Here is a 13,457-nt window from a genome sequence, read left to right on the forward strand (position 1 = left end):
GCTGAAAAATAAATGGGGGACAAAGTCTTGCATGAAAACTCGATGCTTTTTGTGGTGACAACAGCTCCACAAGTAACTTGATAGATCAGGTTAGTGGCATCTTCTGGTTTAATATGTAGTTGGCAATAAATGAAATTGTCCTCCCTGCCCTGTGTTACCTTGACCTTGGAAACCCATAACAATACATTCTTAGAGAGAAGGCTGGTCTTGGATAGGAGTCAGGAGTACATTCTTAACCGCAAGATCTTGGGCCTTGGAGCTAGCCCCCATGTGTGGTTATGATACTCTCTGAGTCATGTACCAATCATCACTCGTAATTTTCAGGAGCTATGGGATACAGGGCATGGGGCAAAAGACCAGTCACTGCAGAGGTCTGGGGCTGTCTTTCAAGAAAAAAGTATCTTGTGATTGATTTAGTTGATATTCACCATGAGGCCACTTGTTTCACAGAAATCCCCCCACTCTCAGATGGCTGGTCTCTAGGCTAAATTTGAGGTTCTTTATTGATAGGGGTGGGAGCTGCTGGTTCCTTATTTGCTCCCACCCACTCTGGCTTTTTACCAAGCTTGCCACAGTTTCCTGCAGTTGGGTCAGTCACAGGACTCTTCACAGAGATGGCTGGAGGAGTAAGAAAGCAAAGATGCATGCTTGGCTTCAAATCCCAGCCCTGTTGTGCACTGGCTGTATGAACTTGAGCATGTTACAAAACCTGCTTGAGCCTCAGTTTGCTCTGCTATGAAAGGGACTGCTGCTGCTGCTGCTGCTGCGTCGCTTTAGTCGTGTCCGACTCTATGCGACCCCATAGATGGCAGCCCACCAGGCTTCCCGTCCCTGGGATTCTCCAGGCAAGAACACTGGAGTGGCTTGCCATTTCCTTGTCCAATGCATGAAAGTGAAAAGTGAAGTCGCTTAGTCGTGTCCGTCTCTAGCGACCCCATGGACTGCAGCCTACCAGGCTCCTCCGTCCATGGGATTTTCTAGGCAAAAGTACTGGAGTGGGGTGCCATTGCCTTCTCCAATGAAAGGGACAGTGATGCTTTATTATTAAGTTGCTGTAAGACTAAATGGAACAACCCATGTAAAGTTTAGAGTAAGGGTCCAATAAATGGTATCTATTATTTTTACTCATGTGTTTATTTGCTGAACATTCACTGAACTCTGCTTACTTGCCAGCCACCCTACAGAGCAGGATGCAGGATGCACAGAACTGGTTTGGTTTTGTGGAGGTTCCAGGCTAAAGCAAGCCCCCTGGTGTGAGCAAGTGCAACAGGGCTGTGGGGAAGGATGCGCCGGCTGCCTTGGCCTACCCAGGAACAACACATACAAGCCCATCAGCCCTCAGGGGCTTCCACCCAGGGCTGAATGGAGTTAATCCAGCAGCATATTGACTTTTCTGAACACGGTTCATTTTACTTCCTGTCTGCAAAGATCATCACCAACCCTTGATTTCATGCAAATGCTCTTTCTGACTTCTCCAGCCTGTGCTGTCTTTGATTGTTTGACTGCTGCCTTGCAGTAGAAGGGGCTGAGGTTTCACCAATAGGCCACCCTAGCATAAGAAGTGCTTCTAATGAAGTCAAAGGGGAAGAGTGCCTCGGGGTGTATTGAATAGACCCTGATTCACCCTCTTACTGGGCGGGGTGTGTGTGTGGGGGAAGGTTGGGGCTGATTTGTCATGCAGAAGGCAGGGAGGAGGTAATCCGTTCTCTACCAGGCTGTCTCGCCTGGATAATAGGAATGTAATAATAGGTTGCCTGAAGAGGCAGTTGTGTCAGGGTCTCAGAGAAGAAACAAGGCGAGGGTTTGGGGTGATTGTTATGGAAATCACTGCTGCTTTAGAATACCACAAGGCCTTTCCCCCCAGTGTCATGGAACTCTGTTCCCCAACCCCAAACAGTTCAGTTAGGCCACCTACCCAAATCTGCACGAGCATACATACGTGCGTGCTACGTCGCTTCATCTGTGTTCAACTCTGTGTGACCCTATGGACTGTGTGTAGCCCGCTAGGCTCCTCTATCCATGGGATTAAAAGGAACTTCAAATTAAGCAGGCATTTCAGCTCCTGAAAGGCTGTTTCTTAAGTTGGAAGACAATAAATAGCTGGCCTTGAGCTAGAGTTCTGCTGAAGCAGGAACAATGCTCTCCTGCCTCCCAGTGGGGGCTTCGAGAAGGTGCTTGGAATCCAGAAAGACCCCACACGAGGGCTATGCCTCTCCAACGAGAAGCACTTGCACCAGGCTTGAGGGTGGTCGGGCAGGAGTGTCCAGTGCCTGAGGAAGTCTGGACTGCACCCCTGCCACGCTCCTCTGATTCACCTCTTGGTTTATCCTGGGCCCTGAATGAGGGGTGATGTAGATGGTCCAGTAGTTGAGGAGTCTGGCCCCAGAATCAGGGCTGAGGAACTGGGGTGCAGAGCCTGGATTGATTCATGCTGAGGGCCCACCCCTCTCCCTGGGAGCCTGGTTGCTCCCTGAGGGCAGAGCTGTGTTTCCTTCCTCCTTGAAGTCCCAGACCTAGTGCAGAACTTGGTATACTGAAGATACTCAATAAACCCATGGTCCTTTGAATGAATGAGTCCCCACTGCACATTCCGATTTCCTGCTACTGATCCCAGTGTTGAGGGGAAGCTCTGGTGAAACAGTCAGAGTGCAGGTTCTGTGTCTGACTGTGAGCTTTTGGCTAAATAATGTAGCCTCTCTGTGGCTCATTTTTTCTAGCTTCAGAATGGGAAAACAATCTCTACCTCATAGGGTTGTGGTGACGATTAAATGAGTTAATGGAATGCTTGTGAGGTACACACAATCCTGCCTGGCACCTAACTAATGTGCAACAAATGTGGCTAATGTTAGCATGGTCCCCCCCCCAACCCCGCCACCACCCCCCAACCCTTAGCTGCAAAGGCTCCAGCATCAGGTTGATTCTCATACCCTACCATCAATTCTCAGAATAATCCTTTAAAACCATGAATCAGATCTTACCTCTTTTCCTTAACAGCTTTCCATAGGCTAACAATTTGTATCTAGTCACCCAACTGGGGCTCCCCTGACCTCATGCTGGCTTGCCCCTCACTCAGGGTCCTTGTCCCTCTGCCTGGATCCCCCTTCCCCTTCCTCCCAACATGGCTGTTCCCAGCATTCTTCTCAGCCGTTAAACTTTAACCTTAATTGTCACCTGGTCAGGTCAGCCTTCTCTGACCATGTCTGAAGGAGGTCCTTTCCTGATTATTATCTCAGATGGTAAAGAATCTGCCTGCAATGCAGGAGACCTGGGCTCAATCCCTGGTCAGGGAAGATCCCCTGGAGAAGGAAATGGCTACCCACTCCAGTATTCTTGCCTGGAGAATCCCATGGACAGAGGAGCCTGGTGAGCCACAGTCCATGGGGTCATAAGACACGACTGAGGGACTAACACTTCACTGTCATGATGTTTCTATTTCCTTCCTAGCTCTTAGCATTTAATTTAAAATGTTCTGGGACTTCTCTGGCGCTCCAGTGGTTAAGTCTCTGCCCTTCTGATGCAAGAGTGTGGATTTGATCCCTGTTTGGGGGACAAAGATCCCACACGCCATGTGGCATGGCCAAAAATGTTCTCCTTTCTTTTTGTTTATTTTTTATCACCACCAACATCATTTTACTTCTTTTCCCATTCACAGAGCATTGTGACCTCTGGGGGGTCATAACTTGCTCACGGCTCTTCCCCCAATGCCCAGAACAGTGCACGGCTCACAGTGGGGTCTCAGGAGACATCTTTCATCAACGAATGATTGAAGCTGGGAAACCGAGGCATGCTGTGATTTGTCTTAGCCAGCTTGCCTCAGACTCACCTCATAGCGAGCTGTTTTTCTGTTAATATTCTAGAGCGAGCCCTGGACAGTCCAGTTTTCTGTCACTCTGTCACTCTGAAGAATGACAGGTACACCTTATTTCCATCCTAGAGTTGCATTTTGGTGAATAAAAGATTGAAATTTCCTTGTTTAAGTTGTTGCAAGTCAGCCTGAGAATAAGATAGAGGAGTGCCTGCAAATACGTTCTGAAGGCGTCATCCAAAAAAGCACATTTCCTGTGTTCTGTCAAGTCTTTTTCCTCACAACTTTGCAGGCTCTTGGCCTGCTCCAGAAGCTCAAAGGTACCAGGCTTTAAGAATTCATGTCATGAATAAACATGAGGAGAGGGTATAAATAAACATTATACGACAGCAGAATGTCTGCTGTAATAGGTATAATCATTTTTCTAAAGTAGCTCAGGGAAAGATACATATTTTTATCACTTCTTGGAGGATTATGTGAAAATAAATTATATTAGGCCAAAATTATTTTTTTTTGACACATAAAGGTTATTCCCAGATGCCTAGCCTTTCTGAGCCTGACCTGAGCCCCAGCATTGACCACTGCCATCTCCTCCATCAAGCCTTCAATCTCTCTGGGCTAGTTTCCCCACATGAAAATGGGTACAATGAGCTCTCTCATCCCCCCCAAACCCTTCAGCCTAACTTGAATGTATAAGATGAAAGGTGAGATGATGACTTTCAAACATGATACAGTACGATGATAACACTTCCATACTGGGGGTGCCCGTATTGCAACATGGACCCTGCACCCTGGGAAAACCTCTCCTCCATGGAGCCCAGGAGGCTGAGCCCGCTCCACTTTCCCACCTGCAAACTCACTCCGCGTGCTCGGTACAAGGAACACGGCAGAGGCCACGGTCCCATGATGCTGTTCTGATTCTCCTGACTGGCTGCTGGTTAAGTGAGTTGCATGAGGGCAGACAATGCCATTCAACCTCAGCTGCCCCAGCAGGTCCTCCTCTGCAGGCAGGCCCTTCTTGCAGATGTGGCCCTTTGCTCTCAGGAGGCCCCTCTGGCTCATCAATCCCTTCTGGATGTTTCTGGGCCTATATGGCTCACCCGACCATCTCCCTTTCCTCCCTTCCTTGGGTCAGGGAAGTCTCAGGCTCTTCTGTTTACAAAGCACAATATGACACTTTTAGCTTAAGAGCCCTTTTCACCCCTTCAGCAGGTCTCTGCTTGTCCCTTGGTACCGAGGATGGGCTCTCCTCAAGGCCCCCATTGCTCTTCCAGTCCTTTAGGACGTGGACCACTTCACCCATGCTTCTGGAAGGTAGTCTGGAGTGTCTTCCTTCAGCTCTGCTGGGTGTGGGTTCTGGGAAAGGCCAAACAAAGCCCCTATCGCTTTCCCCAGTTACTAGGAACTTACCCTCTTCCCCATGATACCCTCTTGACTCTCTTTCTACGTACTTCTAGGGCCTAATCAACATCAGAACCTGAGAACATCCTGCTTTCAGCCCGCCCACACACCCTGACATGCAGGCAGCCTCCGTGACTCATCCACTCTAACCTCCTTCTCCATTGCCCTTCTCCATCCTGGCTGCCACCCCTTAGTGCAGGCTTGCATTCTCTCAGGTTGTGGTTCCTGCCACGGCCTCTTCATGGATCCGTCAGTTCCCTTTGGAGCTGCATTTCTTCCAGAACATTTGCTCGGTTGCACATATGCCCTCATTCCTGTGACTGATTAATATCTGTCTTCCCAATCAGTCTGCAAGTTCCATGAGTATTTCTGCTCATTATAAAACCCCCAGCACCGAGCTCAGGCTAAAAGTCCCTTCCTCTGCCTTCCAACCAATCCTTTACACTATTGTCACAGTGTTCTTGCTGGAGGCAGATAAAACCAGCTTCCTCATTTAAAAAAAGGCCTTAGAGACGCTGACACCCTATTGGGACTTACTTCTAAAGACCATCACAATCTAGCTCCTGATGGATTATCTGATTGAATTTTCCACTATTTCCCCAAACTCTCACCTACTTGCCTACTTTCTTTTCACAAAAGTTTACTCTTCAATGTACCATAGGCTCTTAAGACAACACTTAGCATTCTAACTATAGGCTGCAACAGATGTTATGGCAGCAGATCCAGATGATCCAGATGTTTAAACAGGAAAGGAATAGAGATCACCACTGCCTCAGGCACAGGGAACATTTGCTTGGTTGCACATATGCCCTCATTCCTGTGACTGATTAATATCTGTCTTCCCAATCAGTCTGCAAGCTTACCTTTGGGCAGATTTCTTAATTGCTCCTTGACCAGGGGGCTCTCCCTTCTTTGTTTTTAGCTTCTAGAGTTTCTTCTGCTGCTCTTCCTGTTTCTGCATAAGTGCCTTATCTCATCCGTCCCCTTGGCCTGTTTCTTGGGCTGCTTCAGGGGCTTCTTCTTGCCACCTTTTGTGGCCTGACATGCTATTTGTTGTCCCTTCCCCAGACCTCACCACTGGAAGCGGCTTTTGCTATTGTTAAGAAAATTCTCACCTATTATGAGGCATTGAAACATCTGAACAAATCCAAATCAGGGGAATGAGGCAGCTGCTTTCTCCACTTAAAAAAAATGCTCAGCTCCTTTACCTTAAACAGGCCTCCATGATCCTCTGTTTAGGGTCACCCCCTCTACGAAGCCTTCCCTGACCCTGCCAGGCAGATTTCAGTGCTTCCTCATCACTGGGCTGCCCGAGTACCCTTTGATCACATGGTGTAAATAACTGATGCTCCCACCCTTTGTTGAAATTCCATACTTGTCTATGAGTTCCTCAAGGATGGGAAGATTATATTATTAATCCTTATAACCTCAGGGCCAAACACAGAACTTGGCATGGAGTAGCTGCTCCATAACATTTGTCAAATGAATGAACACAGTTTGGAATAGAAACATACTTTACCCAGGGACAATCACAGGCTGCTTATTGAGAGTGGAGATTTGTAGAATCATCAAGCTCCTAAGGACAATCCAAATCTGAATTTAATATGCCATTCTTTAGTATTTAGTGTCATAGGAAAGTGACCCAACTTTTAAAAGACAATTAGCTTCTACCTTGGAGCACAGGCCCTGGTGTGGCAGTTGGGGAATTTTAGGTCAAAAGGTGGAAGACAGGCCTGAAGCCATGCAGATCTGGGTCCAAATCTCTTCTTGGTTCTGTGGTCTTGGGCAAGTCCATCTCACTGAGCCTCAGTTTCTTGGTAGTAGTGTCTGTGTTATTCCATAGGTGTGTGGATTCAATGAGAGGGCAGATCATTGGTTTGTCAAGAGCTGTTCAGCAGCAGGGTGGTACAGTGGTCCTGGGGTGTGGTATGTGTGGGCAGTGTCTCAGGGAGTCCTTCCTCAGCCCCAGGGCTCGCCTCCTGGCTCTCTGGAGGGAGGAGCTGGCTTTCCCGAAGCCCCGCTGAGCTGGCTGGAGCTGACTCAATGCCTTCTGCCCCTGGCGTGCATATGAGTTTCCGTACATAGAGTATGGAAAGTTTCCATGCCTATCATAGAAAACAGAAGCTTCTAATTTTGCCCAGCACTGCTCAAGTTTCTTTTGGTAAAATGATTCTTTAGAAATGGCATACCCTTAAGAGAGGTATTTTTCGATTAGAAATGTCTCAACCCAGCTATGCTATGAAGTTGACTCCACGACAGCCTGTAGAAAAGATCAGCTGGGATCCCTTTTGAGGGTCAGGGCCTACACTGAATCTCCAATCAAAACTAATTGGGGGAGGCCAAGTTCACCCAAAGGGAAGACCAGAGCCCATCCTGGGCCGTGTTAGCCTAACCCTAACCCTTCACTTCCCTGCCCTGGGTCCCCTCGTTGCCCCCAGCTCCTTCTATTTTTTGGGTACCTGTCCTACCACAGTTGCCCGTTGGAGTATAGGGAAGCCCACCCTTTCCCCTGGCATTCTCATCCAGCTGTATGTCACCAGTGAGCCAAGGATTTTTATCTCTCTTTTTCCAACACTAAGTAGAGCACCGGATCCCAAGGTTTCCATATGATCTCTCAGCAGAAAAGCTTTGCCTTATGGAATATGTGCATTCCAACAAAGGGGGCTGCAAAACAAAACTCCAGAGAGCAAATCCTATGTGTCTACTGATTTCCATGATAACGTCAAAGATATGTTCCCAATAAGAACACAATTTCAAACAGTTGGAATTGAGAACTTTAAGACTTTTTGAAAGAAAATGCATTTTCAGGCGATTTCACTTCCACGTCCTTACCCTTGTCTCAGGACACTTCGGTTTCATGCTCTGAGAGCATGAAGCTCGTCTGCACACCTTCTCCTCCTCCCCTCTGGCCGTCTGCAGTATCTAACAGAAATGACTTAGACACAGTGAGCTGCCAGCAGGTGCCTGTCTTTCATGGGCAGACAAGCCCAGCTCACTACCCAGCGGCCTATGCACACATGCCTCTGTTCTTGCACCTCCCTGAATGCCAGCTTGTGATACTGAAGCCACTGTGAGACATAAGCAGACCTTTGGTTCTGAAGGTAAAGGAAGCAGGAAAGTTGGGAACTGCTCCTAGGATTTGACTGCTGACCATGCTCTCTGCTGGGATCTGGCTATCTATTCTGACTTCATAGGGCTTGAAATTCTCTTAGTAAGACTCTCACTTTGTTCAAAAAGGGCTTTGCTGGTGGCTCAGACAGTAAAGAATCTGCCTGAAATGCAGGAGATCTGGGTTTGATCCCAGGGTTGGGAAGATCCTGTGGAGAAGGGAATGGCTACCCACTCCAGTATTCTTGCTTGGAGAATCCCATGGACAGAGGAGCCTGGTGGACTGTAGTCCATGGGGCCGCCAAGAGTTGGACATGACTGAGCACATAAGCGCGGACACGTAACCCAGTGGGATTCGAGCGGGACTGGCTCTTATGAGCTGGCCTGGGCCCCATCACGAGGTGAACAGGCAGCTCATGGGACAGTGCTCTGTTGCTTCCTAATGGCTGACTTCCAAAGTGGAACCTGAACCCTTAGGGACCCACGCTGTCCTTGAATATGGCTGGGGTGGGGTTACAGGGGCAAAGATGGGGCGGGGCACCTGTAGTGTGCTCCAGCCCAAATTTCCCTTCTGTAGGGTTGAGTCTTCTGACTATAAAAACAGATGAGAGGATCCATCCTACTCTAAAGCTCTAAAGTCCACAGACAGAGGGCCCCTGGGGGTGGGCCAAAGGGAGCATTCTGAGGGGGCAGAGTGGCCTGGGTATGGGTGGCTATGAAGCATTCACCAAGGGAGTCATTCAGCTTTATTATCAGTCTTGCAGGCACTCAGAGTAGCTCTGAGTCCCCTAAATGATGAGAATCCTTTATCCTTCTGTGGCTCTTTGTGTATCAAGAAAATCTCGGGTTGGGGGGTGGGGGGTGGGTAATATGCTCCAGAGAGCAGTCAAAAGGTAAGAGATGACATTTTAAAAAATCCATTCTTTCCTCTCCACTTCACTGCTCTATTGACTGTTTCCCTGTTCAATCAAATCCTATTCACAGCTTCACATCCCCTTTTAGGGGCTGCCAAGGCGATAAATATCCTGTCCTTTCTTCACTATGCTTGCCGCTGCCATGCCTTTTCCTCTCCCTTGCCCATCCTGGAGGGCCTGGATCCTTTTTGTTTGGGTCTCTCATGTCTACAGAATCTCTCTTCAGTTCCCAGCACCTGAGACAAGCCAAGTGCTTTGGCCCCTCCTGCTCTCACCCTTCCCCATGACGTTTCCTGATGCCAAAGACTCCCTCCCTAGATTGGCTGTGTGCGTCCAGCTGAGAGTTGTGGCCCCATCAGCCCTACTCTTGGACCTTCCCTGGTGGCTCAGTTGGTAAAGAATCCACCTGCAATGAAGGAGACCCCGGTTTGATCCCTGGGTCAGGAAGATCCTCTGGAGAAGGGATAGGCTACCCACTCCAGTATTCTTGGGCTTCCCTGGTGGCTCAGCTGGTAAAGAATATGCCTGCAATGAAGGAGCCCCCGGTTTGATCCCTGGGTCAGGAAGATCCTCTGGAGAAGGGATAGGCTACCCACTCCAGTATTCTTGGGCTTCCCTGGTGGCTCAGCTGGTAAAGAATCCGCCTGCAATGAAGGAGACCCCGGTTTGATCCCTGGGTTGGGAAGATCCTCTGGAGAAGGGATAGGCTACCCACTGCAGTATTCGGGCCTGGAGAATTCCATGGACTGTAGAGTCCATGGGGTCTTAAAGAGTTGGACATGACTGAGTGACTTTCACTCACAACCCTACTGCCAAGTTATGACCTTGTTCATGTCCCAGGTGTCATGATAGTGACTTTTGGAGGAACCGTGGGCCAACAGTACAGCTTCCTTGTAGGGGGAGCAAAGGGGGATTGCACAGAACACCCAGGGAGGAGAAAGGAGACAGTGGTACCCCTGCTCACGTTCCCAGTTGATTGCTTACTCTACTGCTTTGAATTTGCCTTGCTTTCTCCTGTGGGTTCCCTCATGCTTGTTTATGAAGGATTTAGTGAGCAATGCTGTGTACAAGGCATCATCCTAGACTGAAAACACAGGAAGAACATCAGGGCCTGACCACAGAGGGTCAGAGCCCTTGTGTTATTGACTGACGTCTTGACTTGATGTCCGTAAACAGCACATCCCACCCTGGGTGCATACAGTTAGCCTTGCCTCTAGCAGATCCAGAGCAAAATTTGCTTTTGGGTGATTCAAGCTTATTTCACCCCTTCAACAGCTCATCACCCAGTGTTGGACTGCTATAAAGTAGTCCACCTGACTCACTAATGCATTTGGCCTGATCTGGTGAATAGCTGGTAGGCTAGGTCCCTGTCCAGAAAGGGTCCTAGGAAGTCAGTACCCACGTGTCCTTTCTTGTAGCTCAATCCACGCCCTCCTCCTCATCCACCCCCTCCTCCTCCTTATCCACCCCCTCCTCCTCCTTATCCACCATCTCCACTATTATCACTGACTGAAGGCTTATTATATGCCAAGCACTATATTCACTGTCTTTGTTTTGGATCCTTACAACAATCCTGTGAAGATGGCCTTCTTGATGTTGTCCTTTCAGACCTGGGGACGTGAATGCGCTGGGGCCGGGGTGGGGTGGGGAATGAAGTACTCGCCCAGGACCACACAACCATAGAGAAGAGCTCAGACTGTCAGACTGAAACCTAGTCTGTCTGAGCCGAGGGTGCGGTGGGCTGAGACACACAGCCAGCCATCCTCGGGTACCTTTCTCAGCACTGGACCAGGCCCCAGCTCTCTGTGAACACACACTGATTCTTTGCCTCAGAGAATAACAGCTTCTGTGCTTCAGCAGCTCCAGGGGACCCACCTTTCTAGGCAGTTCCACTTGGGCTGAGCAGTGCAGTCCGCGATTCAGAGCTGAGGGGCATGGGGCCCATCGCACTCTGTCTGGGTTCTTCAAGTCACGGACCTTCCTTTGAAGGGTGATTTCTCTGGGAGAAGGGTCAAGTGGAGGTCCTACCACAAGGTGGGACCTGCTCAGGGAGTCTGCATGGTGTGGCTCCACCCTTGTCACTGGTTGAAACAAAAATTCCAGCCCCCTTGGGGCTTCTTGGGGACCCGTGTCAGCAAGAGTTTAGCCCTCTTGGTCCCAGCTGCCCTGCTTGTGGCTGGAGACCTGACTGTCCTTCCGTCCAGACTCTGGATGGAAGCCATGAAGGCTGGGAGCAGTTCTGGAATGAGATGAGCCTGGGGCAGGGCCTGGACTGGACTTCAGGCACTTTACAGAACCGCTTTGTTTATTCGTGAAGGTATTTATGAACCTTATTGTGAGGTCTTTATGAGCCTTATTTCCATTTTGCCAGTGAGGACACAGAGGCTCAGACCAATCAAGTGCCCTGGCTTAAGGTCATTAGCTACTAAAAGACCATGCCAGGATGTAAACTCAGATTTGCCAGACTCTTCTACTAGACCACTGCTCAGTGCTACCGAGGACCCTCCGGGAGACCACCCAGCATCCCCCAGAGGGGAGGAGCTCCAGGTCTTTGTGGACATCGGCTTGGTGAGCTCTGTCCCCACCCTGGGGTGGGGGTGGGGTGGGGGGAGGCCAAGGCATTGCTCGCTCTGCCTGCAGCAGCTCCTTTAGGACCCTGAGGTTAGTTGGCCTGACAAGCACCTTGTCTCAGGTCACTCCACCTCCTCTTGCCTCCCCTGCCTGGGCCTTCTGTGCTGCTGAGGCATGTGATGCTGCAGAACTCACTCGCTGCCTGTACACAGCACTGGTCTGCCCAGTCAGGCATGGAGAGCTGTGGAGCTGTGCCCACAGGCAGACTTGTGTGGATATGGCTTCCGCAGGGGCTAACCTGGAAGTGTTAGGTTCGTGAATGTCCTGTTGAGTAAATTTGACTAATGAGAGAAAGCAGGTGGGAAAGATGTGGCTGATAAATTTTCTAATTCTATCCTGATGGGCTCTTCTGCAATGCAGCACTGTATGTCTCACTGTAGAGGTCCTTCATGACCAAGTTGTGGGTCTTGGTAGATGGTGGCCCAATCGGCAACATGTATATGCTTTCCCTCCTCCCATATGCCATTTTCTTTTTTCCTTCTATCTTAATTCATTTGGATTGCAACTCCTCCTCTCCAATGAAATGTTGGCATGCAAGACTTGCCCAGGGCTTTGCTTTCTAGGTAACACAGATTAAGCTCATTGTAATAGTAATAATTCCGTTTATTTTAGTATGTGGCAGCTAAATCACCTTATTGAATCCTCACACTATCCTTATTAAGCAGGTATTATTAGTTGCCTAATTTTAAAGATGAGGAAACTAAGACTCAAAGAAGTTAAGGAACATGCTCTTGGCCACATAGCATGTAAGATGTAAGTGAAGGTTTAACATAGCTCTTCCGTTCTTCCAATACCAGAACCTGAACTTGAAACCACCCTTGACTAAAGTCGCCTTTAACCTTTAGAAATGCCAAGGAAACCCAAGTCTCCTGCAAGGAATCACCTGCAAGAGGCTGCCAAGGATGCCTGGGGAGCCGGGGTGCTCCTCAGGAGAGGGCTCTGGGATACTCACGTTGTAAACGCTGGGTTGTACTTTGCACCTCGGTAGTAGGAGTACAGATTGAACATCCCAATCATGAAGGCCACAAATACCATGATGAAAATGACCATAAACTTGAAGATATCTTTCACGGTTCTCCCCAGGGAGATCTGCAGAGGCCCAAAACTCTCGTTGGCTGGCAGGATGTATGCGATTCGAGAGAAGCTCAGCACGACAGCTATTGCGTATAGCCCTTCTGATATGATCTGAGGGTCTGAAGGCCACCACTTGTCCCTGGCTGAAAGAAAACAAGCTGGGTTACTCACTGGGCCACGGGATCTGCTCTGGGAGAGAAACCAGTTAGGTATCTGTAGAGGCCTCTGACCTCATCACTTTTCTGCCTGCCCTTGTCTTTAATCCCAGTACACTGAAGGTGCCATCCTCCCTCTTGGAATATGCTGGCTCATCTGTCTAGAGCACCCTCCCCTCACTTCAACCCCAGTCTTCCTTTAAGACTCTGCTCTAGTGTCATCTCTTTTGGGAAGTCCTCTGTGCCCCCTCCACCACAACCCCGCCCCACCTCCTGGGCAGCCTCCCTGTCCCCCTCTCTGCTCCCACGGCAGCCTGTGTACTCTCTTGTCATGGCCCTGACCATGCTGCTTGTTAGCCTGTCTTCCTT

General features: G+C 49.3%; 1 protein-coding gene across 1 annotated transcript in view; it reads right to left on the bottom strand.

The window, feature by feature from the left end:
* The window catches only part of TRPC7 (transient receptor potential cation channel subfamily C member 7), a 145,521-nt gene that overhangs the window by 20,931 nt on the left and 111,133 nt on the right, over positions 1-13,457 (bottom strand). Inside the window, exon 7 of the mRNA XM_061424850.1 lies at positions 12,812-13,076. Coding sequence (XP_061280834.1) covers positions 12,812-13,076 — 265 coding nt within the window. The remainder of the gene's footprint in view (positions 1-12,811; positions 13,077-13,457) is intronic.

This window comes from Bos javanicus, chromosome 7, assembly GCF_032452875.1.
Source record: "Bos javanicus breed banteng chromosome 7, ARS-OSU_banteng_1.0, whole genome shotgun sequence".
NCBI lineage: Eukaryota > Metazoa > Chordata > Mammalia > Artiodactyla > Bovidae > Bos > Bos javanicus.